Genomic DNA, 15,284 nt, shown 5'->3' on the forward strand with positions numbered 1-15,284 from the left:
GGAGGGCGGCGGGGGCGGGGCCGCGGCGACAGCGGCGGCAAGGGGGGTGAAATTTCTCGAAGGTGCGGCGGCCGGGTCGAGCCGGGCCGGGCCGGGCGCGCAGCGGGGCCGGTGGCGGGCGGCCCTGGGCACGCCGGGGCGGCGAGCGCGCTGGGGGCAGCGGCGGGCGGCGACGGCGACGGCGGCCCCCAGCGCTGCCGCCACCACCATGAACCACAAGAGCAAGAAGCGGATCCGCGAGGCGAAGCGCAGCGCCCGGCCAGAGCTGAAGGACTCGCTGGACTGGACCCGCCACAACTACTGCGAGACCTTCCCCCTCAGCCCCGCCGCCTGCAAGGTGCGCGCCCGCCGCCCGCGGCTCGTGGCCGGCTCGCCTCCGCTCGGCAGGGGGGGCTGAGGGGAATGGGGGGGGCTGTGGGGAAGGGGGAGCTGAGGGGAATGGGGGGGGCTTTGGGGGGTTGGGGGGGCTGTGGGGAAGGGGGAGCTGAGGGGAATGGGGGGCTGTGGGGAAGAGGGGACTGAGAGGAATGGAGGGGGCTATAGGACTGAGGGGAAGGGGGAGGGCTTGTGGGGAAGGGAGCTGAGGGGAATGGAGGGGCTTTGGGGGGTTGGAGGGGCTGGGGGGAATGGGGGAGCTATAGGACTGAGGGGAATGGAGGGGCTTTGGGGGGCTGGGGGGCCTGTGGGGCAGAGAGAACTGAGGGGAAGGGGGGGGCTATGGGACTGAGGGGTGGGGGGGATTGGAGGGGCTGAGGTGATTAGAGGGGCCCTGTGGGGAAGGGGGGGGGCTATGGGACTGAGGGGAAGGGGGGATGGGAGGGGCTGAGGGGATTAGAGGGCCCCTGTGGGGAAGGGGGGGCTGAGGGGAATGGGGGGGCTATAGGACTGAGGGGAATGGGGGGCCTTTGGGGATTTGGGGGGGCTGAGGGGAATAGAGGGGGCCTGTGGGGAAGGGGGGGCTATGGGGGGATTGGGGGGACTGAGGGGAGTGGTGGGGGGCTGTGGGACTGAGGGGAAGGGGGCGGCCTGTGGGGGCAGCTGGGGAGGCTGAGGGGAAGGGAGGACTGAGGGGAATGGGGGGGGGCCTGTACAAAATGGGGAGGCTGTGGAGAATGAGGGGGCTGAAGGGAATGGGAGCCATGTGGGGAAGGGGGGCTGTGTGAAATGGGGAGGCTGAGAGGGATGGGGGTGGGGGACCGGGGGCTGGCTGATGGGAATGAGGGAAGCGCCTGTTCTTGAGGCGCGTTTTGCCCCAGAGCTGCTGGGGCTCCCCAGGGGTGGGGACTGTCAGGAATAGCCGTCTGGGTCCGTTCAGGGTGGGAGCACCCATGTAACTCCAGGGCAGCTCCCAGGCCCCCCTTCCTTAAGGTATCAGGGGTGGGGGGGGAGCAGTGAGTGCTCCCTGCCCCGGGGAGAGGAGTGAAACGCAGCGTCGCAGGGAAAGTGTCAGCTGAAAGGGCAGAGGTGCCCTCTGCGCCTGGGTAATTACCTCGGCAGGGAGAAGTGCCAAGCAGAACTTCAGCCTGCTGATGTAACTGATGTGTGTAAAGAGCTGGGCATGAGAAATGGGACTGCGGTCTTGGGGAAGCTTAAAATAACACATAGGCAGCTTAATACTCGCGTGGTCCTTGGAACAAAGTATGAGCGTGAAGTGCATATTTAGGGAGCGCAGCGCTGGGAAGTTAATCTGTCCTAATAGCTGCTGTTTTGTATTTGTCTCTTGCTTTCACAGGATAACGTAGAAAGGGCAGATGCACTCCAGTTAACAGTGGAAGAATTTGTTGAGCGTTACGAGAAACCTTACAAGCCTGTAGTCTTGCTGAATGCTCAGGTGGGCTGGTCTGCCCAAGAGAAGTGGACTCTGGAACGTCTCAAACGCAAGTATAGGAACCAGAAGTTCAAATGTGGTGAGGACAATGATGGTTATTCTGTGAAGATGAAGATGAAATACTACATAGAGTACATGGAGACCACACGTGATGACAGCCCCCTCTACATCTTTGACAGCAGTTACGGAGAGCATCCCAAGCGTAGGAAACTCCTGGAGGACTACAAAGTGCCCAAATTCTTCACTGATGATCTATTTCAGTATGCAGGAGAGAAACGAAGGCCACCTTACAGGTATAGTACTGTGAAAGCAAGATAAAACTAGTTTTATTTTTCCATCTCATTAGTTATTCCTCAACAGATATAATTAATTTATATAAAACAAAGCAGTAGCTTTACATCTGCTATTTTAAGATGAGCCTGCATCAGTAACCTGGAAGGAGGGAGATGTAGTTTTGTGTATCACAGTTTCTGGTTCTGCTACCAATAGTGCTACAAGTTCATTACATCACTTTTTTTTTTTTTTTTTTAATGGTCAAGACAGTTTGCCTCGCTTCTTAGCTTAAAAGAATTGACTCGTTACTGAAAGTTGTGAAGATTAATTTCTTGATGTGTGTGAAGTGCCTTATGGTTCTCAAATTTCTAAGCATCTCAAGCCTACTTCGTGGGTTTTGCCCCAGTTGCTTATGTGCAGTGTGGGATTTTGTTTAATTATGAGTCAGTCCTTTTAAGGTAAAGATCTTAAGATTATGTATGAAGCGTGGAGACAAGTTTCTAGCTCCCCTTCAGATGGTGTTGAGGGAGGACAGTATTTATTTTGCATTTACATAATCTTTTCCACCCTTTTTCAGCATCTAGTTGAAACGACGAAACATCTAGTTGAAAAGAGGATTGAAATGACACTTAATTCCTGAAACCAAATGCAATTACCTTGTATTCAGGCTGCTGGATACAAAAATGATATTTATCTATGTTAATATTATTCTTCATAACAGTATGAGCATTAGCTGAATGTTTCCCAAGTAATTAGAGGCTTTACATACATGTTCTAATTGACGGAGGATGGCTTGCCCTTTGAATGGCATGGGGCGGTGAGGTTGTTTGTGGTGGCAGTGTTGTTCTGTTCTAATCAAATAGAACAAGCGATGAACACAGTGGTATTCTGCTTCTCCTCCCTGCACTCTGTCATGTGTCTAGTCCAGCTGTAAGTTTTCAGGAATGAAGTGTGAAAACGATTTCTTTCTAAGATCACTGAAACTGGTATTTTTGCAATGCTGTAACAGGAACATTTTCATCTTTTGCTTCAAAGAAAGAGCATACAATGCTGCGATCAAACACCAAAGTGTACTAGGTGTAGTCTCTGTTAGAAACTGGTTACATTTGGGAAATGGGTAATCATTTATCAAAGTTCTAGATAAACTAGATAATCTGGCTGTGACTCACTTATATCAATCTCTTTTTCCCCCACCCCTTCCCCACCCACATGCGCATGCTGAGCTCCTTGCTGGTGATCTTGGTATCCACAGAATTCTTACAGATGTGTTTTTGGGGTTTTTTTTTTTTGAAAGCGTGGTTTTGTTTGAGGCTGTTACTGTTTTTGAGGGATGCAAAAGAGCGCACTGATGCCTCTTTGGGTTATGGGCTTCATCTAGGTACAGGAACAGATGAAAAATATATAGCAGTTAATAGCATAACTGGAAATTTAACAGAACATGGTGCTTTCTAGTCGTATGATCAGAATATGCACTATACAGATGGACTCCTGCATTGAGAGATGTGGTGGTGTATAGATCTTAAAATAAGAACTCTGGCTGCTTTAAGCATCTTGTCTTTTAAAATAATGGCTTCCAAAAGTTACTGCCTTTTACTGAAATGACTGTGGGGTTTTTCATTCAATTGTTTGGGGGGGGGGGGGTTTGTTTAAAAAAAAAAAAAGCATGACAGGGTATTGCATTTCTAACAGTAAATCTGAAAACTTGAGGCAAACTGGGTTATGTTCATTATAAACGCCTGGGGGAGGATAGTGGTAAATTATAGTTTTGCTAAATAAGGATTTAAAATCTTCCTGTATGCGTAGATTCAGATTATAGTCAGAAAAGCAGTATTGAACAGTGCATCTCTTCCTTTACTAGATAGGCCTCCACATGTTCAATTTCTTATAACTTTTATTAATAAAACACTTTCATTCTGCTGCTAGTGGTTTAATTAGTTTTCCAAGGCTAATATGAATCTAAGGATTGAACTGACAATAGAATGGACAAATACCTGCTTGCTTATGTTTTTATGGCTCCTTTGTGAAGCAGGAAGAGCACAGCTTGAAAACCAAACTTATGGTGCTATAATCAGTGCTAGCAAATTACACCTGCAAACTGCTTAACTTACTCCTGCATGGGAGGGGGGAGATAGTCAGGTAACACTCAGCAGAAGGAGTTCAAAGGCTCAAAAAATACTGAACATCACAAAACTATCTGCCACACAATGGAAGGGTCTTTTGGGAAGAAGACTCAAATTTGTAGTGCTTTAGTTTCTATCTTCTTTGCCCACTAAAGAATTACTGCCTTTTTTTCCTCTTGACATCTGATAATATGTCACCTTGCTTACGCTGTTTTATCTGGTATGGTAGATCTTATTCTTCTGTTTCAGAGAGAAAGAGCAGTTGAAGGTGCTGTTACTTTTAAATGCCTATAGCAGATAAAGTTCTCTATAGGGAGAAATGGCCTTTGGAAATGGGGAATGAAAATATATACGGCAAATTCTGACTGGCCATTGGAATGTAAGCCATAACTAGTTAACCGTTCCAGTGAAAAGGCTGTTGTAAATGAACAGAAGGCACAGAGGGCGGCAGGGGTTGCGTAACTTTGTTCTATTCCTTATTTGTGTCGCCTTTTGTTCCTCATTGTTCTGCCGTTCTCATGCCATTTATGAGTAGCAAATTTTAGAAAAATATAGGATTAGGAAGAACCTCCTGCGTCATAAGACTCCTACTGCAGGCAATTATGACTTAACCACCTTCATAAAGATTTCTAATAAAATGAGGTGGAGACTTGAAATCGATATATATTCTATTGGAGAACTGTTTATATTTCATAGCTGTACTTTGTTTTAAGAAGTCATCTTCAGTTTCTTGGCCCAGAGTGCTTCCTGTCACAATTCATGTTGATTTTTAGGTTAAAACTGTTGTATCTTTTGCTGTAGTATTAATATAGCAGTCTTTTTTGATGCAATTTTGCTTCCAACTCTTTCTAGAATGCAGATGAAGAGACTGTAACTATATTGCTTCCCTTGGTTTCTAACTATATTTGAAATTAACAGCTGTAAATATCTGTCTAATATGAAAGAAAGGTATTGGAGAAGGTAGCTATGTGCTTGCAATATGACTAAAGAATTTTTTTCCCCATGTGCAGATGGTTTGTGATGGGCCCACCTCGTTCTGGAACAGGAATCCACATTGATCCCTTGGGAACTAGTGCTTGGAATGCCTTAGTCCAGGGACATAAGCGTTGGTGCCTGTTCCCCACCAGCACTCCCAGAGAGCTGATCAAAGTGACCCGAGAAGAGGGAGGGAACCAACAGGATGAGGCTATCACTTGGTTCAATGTCATATATCCTAGGACACAACTACCCACCTGGCCCCCTGAATTCAAACCCCTGGAAATCTTACAGAAACCAGGCGAGACAGTCTTTGTGCCGGGTACGTATGACTCTCTCCAGTAAGGAAATCTGGGAGAGAAAAGCATATTTTTACATATGTGCAGTAGAAATGAAGGAAATAGTGCAGCCTGACTCATCTCGTAGAAAACAAATTACTGAGCTGTTCAAAAAGGCTACGTATTGTGAGGCCATCTTTGAGATTGTTCCGCTACTTTCTGAATGCCCTGAAACATAGAAGGCCAGTAGCATAGGATTGCGTGCAGTACAGGTGTCAAAACAGAACTTGAGATGCAGTAAACGAGTCCAGAAATGTGATCGTGAGCAAAATTATGGTAGTCGGAAAACACTAAGGCATAAAAGAACAGAAGCGTTTGAATACTGGTAACTCTTACGCAAGTTTTTGAGGTTATATGCAGCGTAGCAAATTCACGAGTGGATTTTATACTTAGTAGTCTGATTGCCTATGACTTTTTTTCTTGACTGTGGGAAAAGAACTACTTAAAGGCACTGACACATTCCACCTACTTCCCTGTGACTATGCCTAATCTTGCATTTGAAATCAGAAGCCTAAGAGAATAGTATCCTTATCAGATCTTAGAAGGGCTGCATATTGTGTGCCCGCTATAACTGGGAGGTGGGGGTGGCTAGTGGATAAAGTGGGCAAGTTCAGTGCCTGAATTCTAACCTCTAGATCTTGCATCATTTTTGTGCAACATGGCATATCGCTTCTTTCCACTTGGCTTGTCTCTGAAATACAGATGACTTCATGTTTGAAAAGTGCCTTGTGATTGTCTTGGCACTTATTAGTGACTCTTCAGTACCTTCTGTTAAGATTTTGTAGCTGTCTGCTTCCATTAAACTGTTTCTTCAGTCTTTTTTATGGGGTTATTAGTGGGTTGTAAGAACATGACTGTCTGGTTTTATCCTGTGTGGGAAAACAACTTGCATCTATTTTTTAAATGAAAGGTTAGTCTCTAATCGTAAGAACCTTACTAAATCAGCATGGAAAGTGCTGTCCAGCTTAACAGAGGATCTCTGTGCCGACTGGGTTACAGTGGCACTTGCTATTAAATAAGCTGTCAGTAGCCAGTGTGCTGCTGTCAAGTCAGATCTTTAGTGCACTCTGTGAGCTGGAGAATTTGGTCAGAGCATTGAGCAGCCCTCTATAACAACAGTGAATTCTAGAATGTGACTGAAGAAGAAAGATTCAACAACAAACTCACCTGGGTTTGGGAGATAAGGTCCTATTTCCACCTCTGCTGTGGACTCCGTAGCTTTGGGCAAAGCAGGATTTCTATGTTCCAGTCTGTGACAATGAAGTAATGTCATAGTTTTGCTATACTGCATTGGAAAGCTGAACACGTAGTGGTTTTGTAACAGGTGGGAAAAGTATACGTGGCTGTTCTTAAGCATGCTTTCTGCTGTGTAGCCAGGAGTGGTCATTGGTGTTGTATTTATAGGTGGCTGGTGGCACGTAGTTCTCAATCTTGACACAACCATTGCCATCACGCAAAACTTTGCCAGCTGTACCAACTTCCCTGTGGTGTGGCACAAGACAGTAAGAGGGAGGCCCAAATTATCACGGAAATGGTACAGGTAAGAGATTTAGTAACTTTCTTTTCATATTCTCCATAAAAATCGTTGTTCATTTTTGTGCAGCGTTACTGCTCAGAGGCTAATCCTGAAATCTCGACTGTATTTAGGATCCTAAAGCAGGAACATCCTGACTTGGCAGCATTGGCTGATTCAGTTGATCTACAGGAATCTACTGGTATTGCTTCTGATAGTTCTAGTGATTCTTCCAGTTCTTCAAGTTCTAGCTCCTCAGACTCTGATTCAGAGGTAAGGTTTTTACTACAACAGGTGATCTGTACTCTGCAATTGCATTGTTTTCCCCATACCTGTGCATGGGCCAACTCTAAAAGATCCACCTCCTAATATCCATGTCTTATGGAGGAAATGAATAGAAAACAAATAAAAAGCGTATGGTGGAGGAGTCTGGTTTTGTTTGCTAAAGGCTATCTTTGTATTGCTAAGTAAATTTGACTTGTTTGATCTATGTATACATAACATGTAAATCAATTGCTAAGCCATGCTTATCTGAACTGGCTGCAAAACTGCTGTTTTATAAATGGGGAGGTGGACTAAGATACGGAACAGAGAATGTCAGTTATGACCCTGGACTTCTCTAGGTGTCCAGTTAAGATGCCTGTAATGACTTAAGCATTTCAGAAACTGCTGAGTCTGCATTCATAAAATGAGGTCTCTTTAGGAGCCAAAGTGAAAGCACCAACTGTCTTGTCCAAAATGTGCTGTAGTCACTGATGAAACTTGAATATGCCTGTCCTTAGGCTTCAATCACTTAATTTTAAATTGATTTCCTCAGTCAAATCTAAAATAGCAGATATTCTTTGAATTTTGGTTACTCAGCACTAATGTGGTACTCTTATGAGGAATTTTGTAGCACAAACACAGTTTACTAGGTTTCTCTAATTTCACTGAATTCTGAGTTTTCTCTCTTCGTACTCTAGTGTGACTCTGGCTCTGAGACAGAGGGAATGATGCATCGGAGGAAAAAGAGGCGAACATGTAGCATGATGGGTAATGGTGATACAACTTCCCAAGATGACTGTGTGAGCAAAGAGCGCAGCTCCTCCAGGTGACCCCATGGCAACTCTTTTTTTTCTTTAACGAACAAAAGACGATACAAGGCAAAGCTGGCAAAGTTGAGATAGGGTGATTCATCAGGATAGGGAGATGGAGAGCAAGATTCCCTCACAGAATGTGAAGCTATTGGCCAGTGGTGATATCCTCCCTCCATGAATTATTTTAATTGCTCCAAACTGAAAACTAAGATTTTTGGTATTTTTTAAAAAATGAGCTTTTACCTTATTTAATAAACAGTTTTATTACTTTTCTTAGTTGTCTCTTTTAATAGAGAGAGTATCTTTTTTATGGGAGAGGTGGAATGTTTTGATTGTGCTCTTCAGAGAGTACAAAAGAATAGTAAACAGCTAAACATGAGGAATGATCAGGTGAGACCTGGGTTTGGACACTGGTTGTCCAAACAGAAAACCTTCAAGTAGTGGCACAGTTTCTCTTATTTTCTCATTGCCTGGATTATTTCAATTTGGCCTCCTGTTTTATCCGTTAAAGACAAAATTTATTCAAACCCCCAGGAGTATGTAGTTATTTCAAAAAAAAAAAAAAAAAATCTTTTAGCCATTTGGGGTGAATGGAGGGAACACTAAGACTGCAGAACTGAGATGAGGTATTGCTTGAAATAAAATGAATGAGGAAGGAAATTCTCTGTGAACTGGCCAGGTTAAAAACTGTGAAACACTAGGAATCTGGCAGTATATTCCATGGGGGAAACTTAGCAATTCTTTGCTAAATTAAGCATTTTTCTCCTATAGAAGAAGCTTGCTTAAGTTCTTAAGTTTATTCCTCTCAGCGTGGTTAACTGATGCTGCTATATTAGCTGCCTGTCCTCAGTAGGGTGTTGTCTAGCTCTTGGTCTGTTGGTTGCTCCAGATTTTAAATGTATACAAATACTGTGATGACCTAGTGTATGACCTGCTGAAGGTGTGTGATAGCAATTTACCTGAGGAAGTCCCGGTTACCAATAGCATGCCTGACATCCGGTGCGGGGTGCTGCCTAAAGACCTGTTTGCTCCTGTATACGTCACCGTTTATGTTGCTGTGATGTAGTGCTCTCTTGCTTTCAGGAGTTGCTCATAACTGAATACAATTGAATATAGAAGTACAGAGCACCCTTAAACACCTCCACCTTAAACAGCTGGAGAGAACTGTACTGACTGCTTGTTTTTGTCTGGAGGTTTTAACAACTTGTTATGATGTTATCAACTTGTGTTTCAGCAGCTGGTTGCAATTCCACCTTGCCTAGAACCTTTTCTTTCCAGATTTCACCATTCTTCCTCCTGTATGTTGATTGCTCCTCCTGTATGTCTTGAAGATGGGTGGGATTTCTGCTCCAGCTATATGATGGATTAGTTAATAGAAACAGTTCCGAATATGAAATCATGTCTAGCTTGTACAATTCGGTAGGAGGCATAAGCATATGATTAACCTGCATGCTGCGATCTTGTGTCATGGTGTGAAGGGAAATGCTATAGTTGTTGACAGGCAGTTGTACTTTTTTTGACAGGATTAGGGAATCTTGTGGAGGCCGCACTTACCCCTGAGAGATAACAACACCCGTCTAGAGGCAGCTGCCATTCGAAGCTCCATTAGCAGCCAGCCAGCTCTGTTCTACCCCCTTCTGCTCCTATTTCTCATGGTCCTTAAGTTTTTGTCACTTCTCTTCGATCCAAACATCTGTCTTCATTATGTACTGTCGAAGGTTGGCTCCTTACTAACTTACAGGGGAACGCCCTGACTCTACATTATTGTGCAATGCTTTGTCCCCTCTGCGCCCCCGGTGAGTGCACTAATTACCCAGCTTTGGGTAAGGACATGCCAAGTATTTAATGGCTCACGTGACTGGCAAGGAAGACAACGGTCAGCTTTTAAAGAACTCTTTTTAAAAACAGCAGGTAGATCTAGAAACCTGCCTTGCTTTGACACTGTCATATGTTTACATGTTGTCCTGTACACTTGAGGAAAGGAACACCAGCCCTCCTGGCCTATCTGAACGTCCGACGGATCTTGTACCAGAATTTCAGGAAGGGAAGATGGTATGAATGCTTCAAACACTGAAGTAACTTCAGTGGAGGTGACCACCTATCTGAAGCATCTTTTGTGGTCTTAATCTACGTGCATGCATCTAAACCAGCCTGAGCAGTTTATGAGGTGCAACACCTTGACCAGCAACAGTCCATTTACTTTTGCTCTGTGTCTAAGATGAATAGTAACGAAGATGCACTAGCACCTTGCTACAGAAAGCTTGAGGGAACAGGAGAATCTTGGAGTTTCTTGCACAGCAAAAAAACAGTCAGCAGTTGCCAGTAGTTACACTCCTTTAGGTGCAGGGGTGATGTTTATCGCTAGGCAATAACTGACAGGTTCTGACTCTTATAGTAACAATGGTTGCTGGGCTTTAAATACCAAGCAGTTACAGTGCCATGGGCTTATTCAGGCCAGTGCAGTTCACACACAAATGGTTCTGTGAGGTTGTGGGTTCAGAAGTTTCCAGAACTAGTGTTGCCAATTTTAAAGGACTGGGAGAGGGGACATACTGTTGTCTTACATTTTTAAAAAATGTGATGTGATGCTTGAGTCTGTGTAGATGCATTTGAATTATGCCGGGGAAGCTCTTGTCCCTAAGGGATGTGTTGGAGCTGCTGGTTTTTTTTTTAGCAGGGGCTGTGGTAGTGTCACAGAGGTTGGTCTTGCTGAAGCTGTGCTGCAAGAAGAAAATGGTCCTTTATCCTCTAGTCTGAACAGCACAGCCCGAAGCTGACTGTGTTGGGATATTTCCTTAGGTGTTCTACTGAGACTGAGGAGAGGATGTTAGATCTCATTTCAGTGTTGCTGTTTGGAAGAGGAAACTTGGAAGAGGAAGTGGCATGCATCTGCTAAACGTGCAGTAATGTCCAGGTCCTGGTCACTTAAAAAGCAGATTGGCAGCCTTAACTATGACTTTCTTACGCATGTTGGGTTTGATAGAACCCAGAATGTTGCTTGTTTGGGTTTTTCCATTTTTAACTTTTTTAACCTTGCCTTTTCCTATTTAAACACCCTCTCCCTTTTTGGAGACCAGGCCATAGCCTGTTGTACAAAGGAACCCTATTTATATTTGTCAGGATTTGTTTCTGAATATTCTGCGCTAGTTACTTCATGTAGGAACAGCACGGTGGTGGAAAAATGGAAGGAGGGAAGGCTTATTGGTATGCTCCTTAGCTGTCCAGACTCCTGAACTTCCTGGTGATAGCCAGGTGTAAATGAGCAAGCTTGCTCTGTAGACTGCTGCAAATTCTTCCACAAGACTACTTCTGTCTAAAGAAAACTTCCCAAACTTCCAGCACTTCTGGCCAAGGTTGCCTTTTTTCAGTTCAGCAGCCCAGAAGCCTGTGCAAAGCATATAGTCCTCATCAGGTAGAGCAAGCCACAACTGCTGCCTCTTGGAAGAGTAGAGGGTTGGACTGACAAAGGCTCAGAAGTCTCTGTCTCTGTCATGGTGAGGGGAGCCCTTTTTAGAAAACTGTCTACTGTTGTTTGAGCGAGGCTGCCTGCTCTCTTGATGTCTTGGCAGTTGCTGGGTAAGGTAAGATGGCTTCTGTTGTAGCTTTCTATTGCTTTGGGCGTGCGTGGTTACAGCTTTGCCATCTGAAAATCTTACACGCTTGAAAGTCTGATTGCTGTGCCAGGAAAGCCACACCTGTTCCGTCAGAAGCACAGTTGGAAGATCCAGAACGCAGAATATTCCTCTGTGCCTATGAACTCTTCGGTAGCGTGAAATAAAACAATTTCAAATTGAAGCCTGTGTTCGTTTGACATCCCTTACTGAAAGGCAATGTGTTTGAAATGAACTGCAGGCATTGTAATACCAGCAACACTGTACTGATTTATCCACAAGGCACTTTCTGATTTGAAACAAAGGTATGCCTCTTTAGGTTACCTGGGAATTGGGACTCCTGGGATCTCTGGTTCTTCTGCTCACAGGCTGTTGCCTCGGCCAAACTGGTGAGCTTATGTCTTTGTTTTATTAGATGGAAAAATACCTACCTCACAGGGGTGTTGTGAGGCTGAAATGTAATTACTGTGTAAGATGCTTTGAAGTCCTCCTCCTGCAGAAAGCGTTCCAGAGATGCTAAGCAAGCTGCGACTTTCTCAACTGGCATTAGCTTTTCCTACCGGAAAGCATTAGGGATGCTGTTTAGCACTTTTGGCCGCTTGGTTCTGTAGTGGCCCCTTCAGAATCATTGTGTAGTAGACAAATTGTGTCAAAAGGAGGCTTTTTGTTTTCGCCAGAGTTTAACTGTTGGCATTTTGTGGCCTGTTCTAAAGAGGAGGTCCTGCTAGATCAGGATTTTTTTTCTAAATTGGGCTAGATAATTTATCTCTTATCAGGGAGTCAGCCTCACTGGCCTTATAGGAAGGAGGGGGAACTGGTCCTTCCGAGGCCCTTGTTCCAAGCCAGGTATGTGTGGGCATTTAAAATAAATAATAAAAACCCAACACTGTGCTCCCCTTGTGCCTAGCTCCATGCTCGTGGGGAGCTGAGGGGGGAGAGTGGTTTCTGTGCTCTCGCTCCCCCAGACCGAGGCAGCAGCTCGGAGCGTTGACGTCTCTGGAGCTGCCCCTGCCGCCTCCGTGTGCTGCAGAGCCCCTGGAGCACGTGGAGGTGGCAGGCTGCCGTGGTCCGCTGAGTCCAGACCCAAAGTAGCAGAGCTGCTCCGCCTCAGCCCCCACTCGCGCTTTGTCAGCCTGCCCCGTGGCAGTGCTTTGCGGGCTGGTTTATTCCCTGGTTTAGGCCGCCTTAGAGAGCTGCGTGCTGGCTCTGGACTGTGGGCTTCCTGATCTTACTGTGCATGTCGGTGTCGTTGTCCTGCCTGCAGTGGCCAAACGTAAGGGATTTGTGAGCTCTGGCCGTGCTCCTTAGTCTAGTAACCAATACGGATTTGTCTCCTGTGACGGTTCAGGAATAAACTACTAAATATCCCATCAGAGCTGTAGATGTTAACAACATGCACATGTATCTTAGCACCTGTTCTCCGCACAAGTGCGCTGGGGGCAGGTGACTCCACGGACGGAAGTACTGGCATACCTTCCTCCCCTTTCTAACTCGGGTAGGCTGACTCCAGCTTGTCTTCTCGATTACATTAAGCCTCTCCAAACGCTTAGAAGAAAGGCAGCAACCTCTTTCATCGTTAACCTAGACCCTTTTCCTCCCTGAATCCCCAGCCGTCATAGGGCAGGAAGTAAGACTGTTGGTTGAAGTAAGTCCGAAATGCCTGTGTGGGCTACTCTCAAAGTGAGTTTTTGACGTTCCCCTCAGATGGGCAGAGGGGGGAAGGAAAGAAAGCTTACTGACTCATGTGACAGTCACACTGTCAGCTCTAAGCCCTGCCACTGCCATTAGATGCTTTTATCACCCCATCCAGCAGAGCTGGGATATTCTTAATTGTCTTGTTTGGATGATTGTGTTTTTGCTTTTTATTTTAAATAAAATCAATTATTTTGCATTATCCTGTTTGTTAGTCTATTTTTTTTCCATATCATGATCTGAAAAAGCTGCAGGTGTACACGGTGGTTTCCTAAATTATTGCAGTGTAGTAAATGGTATAGCTGAGGGGATGCTTTGAGTGCTTTCTGTAGATCTTTTCTCGCATGTGATTACTCTGTGTGGACCTACCAATGCACATACCAGTATTATGTTTTGGAAGCTGCTGGGGCTGTGGTAGTTTTAGGGAGAAGGGTTTGGCCAGTGGCTTTGTTATGAGCCTGCTGGGTGCCCCTTCTTTCTGTCCTCCCTGATTGTATTACAAGAAGCCTTGTGCTGCTTCTCTTGCTACCTAATACTGGCGAGAGGGCGGTTCATCTTCCAGGTGTCACATATTGGTTTCAGCTTAAGTTGCAGATAAGACTCACAGCGCAGAGGGTCACTGTGGAAGGCCTGAACTCCAAGCAGAGAACTGATCTTCCTTGCCCCATTCCTGTATATCTGGGGGAGTCAGGGGAGAGACCCCCCCCCCTTCAAGGAGTTCCTGTATATATGAAGCCACCTTTTATGTATTTGGTTACATATTGGAACAATGATTGGGAAAGTGAAAAGTTTGTATATTTCTGTCGTTCAGCTTTGTTGAAACCAGTAACTAGGTAAATGAGCTAAAGCAGAGCGTGGGACAGCAGCCCGGAGGCTCTTGAAATATTTTTGTAAATATGCTGTAGAAAGGTTTGAAAAGTTTTGTGACTGCAGACAGCATGATTTCTGACCTCTGCAAAACCTGCGTTCTTCTCTTCCCAAGCGCTGATAGAAACGCTCTCGTTTACTGTCCCCTCTAAAGCCAAAAAATGCCCCCCTCCTTTCCTATTACTCTGCAGATCTCTCCCAGGGCCCTGTTCATACCTCTTCCTCTCCTAGATGCTGTCTAGCTCGATACAACCAGTCACAACTATTAAATGAACCTCTGCTCTTGGTGTATGCTCTGTGGGGAGCATTAGCACTTAGCATTTAACGAGACCAAATGCCAGAAAACATGAATTGTGGTGGCTGAAAGCAATCCAGAGCCATTGTAGAAATGTTTTTGTAACGTCTCCTGCTTTTCATTCCCAGAGATGATTTTTGTGTGGTCCCAGCTTTAAGATAATCCTATCATTCTTCCTAATTTGCAGGAACTATTGGTACCTCATTCAGCGACGCTGTGGCCTTACAACCTGGAACTGACTTATTTTTATTCTTCCGATTTACCTATGTTCCTTTTTGCGACAATTGCGACATAATACCTCCTTTCAACTAGGAGGGTAGCGTGCTCAGGTTTTAATTGCTGCTGGGGAGCTAACAGGACAAGGTTACATCAGTGGGAATGCGGAGCTGCGATCACGTATGCAGCACCCTTGCTGATGTTCTTGTTCCTTTCCTCCAGTTTGATGTAAAAGCAAATAACTGCTGTTTCTTTCATGCCATTTAGAAAGCAAGTCACAAAGAGAACAATGCTACATTCTTACGTTAGCGTTACCGCAGCACGAAGTAACCACATGGTTTTGAAGGCTGGTTTGGGATTAAACTAATACGCTTGCAGCATCTCATCTCTTTTTCGAGGCACATAAAGATTCCCCCCTGCATGCACATCTGCTTCAGGTGAAATGTAAGCTGAGGCCTGTAGAGCTGATTGGAAATGTGT

The 15,284-nt window shown here is 45.2% G+C and overlaps 1 protein-coding gene across 1 annotated transcript; it reads left to right on the plus strand.

Annotated features, from left to right (window-relative positions):
- The first annotated feature begins 166 nt into the window (after positions 1-166).
- JMJD6 (jumonji domain containing 6, arginine demethylase and lysine hydroxylase) lies at positions 167-13,628 on the plus strand. The gene is made up of 7 exons (XM_067308550.1): positions 167-337; positions 1,733-2,121; positions 5,232-5,518; positions 6,939-7,074; positions 7,182-7,320; positions 8,010-8,137; positions 9,647-13,628. The coding sequence occupies exons 1-7, from the start codon at positions 209-211 to the stop codon at positions 9,681-9,683; spliced, it is 1,245 nt and encodes a 414-aa protein (XP_067164651.1). The 5' UTR covers positions 167-208; the 3' UTR covers positions 9,684-13,628.
- The last annotated feature ends 1,656 nt before the right edge of the window (positions 13,629-15,284 follow it).

This window comes from Apteryx mantelli, chromosome 19 (assembly GCF_036417845.1).
Source record: "Apteryx mantelli isolate bAptMan1 chromosome 19, bAptMan1.hap1, whole genome shotgun sequence".
Classification (NCBI taxonomy): Eukaryota; Metazoa; Chordata; class Aves; order Apterygiformes; family Apterygidae; genus Apteryx; species Apteryx mantelli.

Excerpts from the sequence above, each read along its gene's own strand:
- JMJD6 (XM_067308550.1), top strand. The coding sequence starts at position 209 with ATGAACCACAAGAGCAAGAAGCGGATCCGCGAGGCGAAGCGCAGCGCC. Across the intron at positions 338-1,732 it reads TCAGCCCCGCCGCCTGCAAG|GATAACGTAGAAAGGGCAGA; the intron begins GTGCGCGCCCGC and ends TTGCTTTCACAG. Across the intron at positions 8,138-9,646 it reads AAAGAGCGCAGCTCCTCCAG|GATTAGGGAATCTTGTGGAG; the intron begins GTGACCCCATGG and ends TTTTTTTGACAG.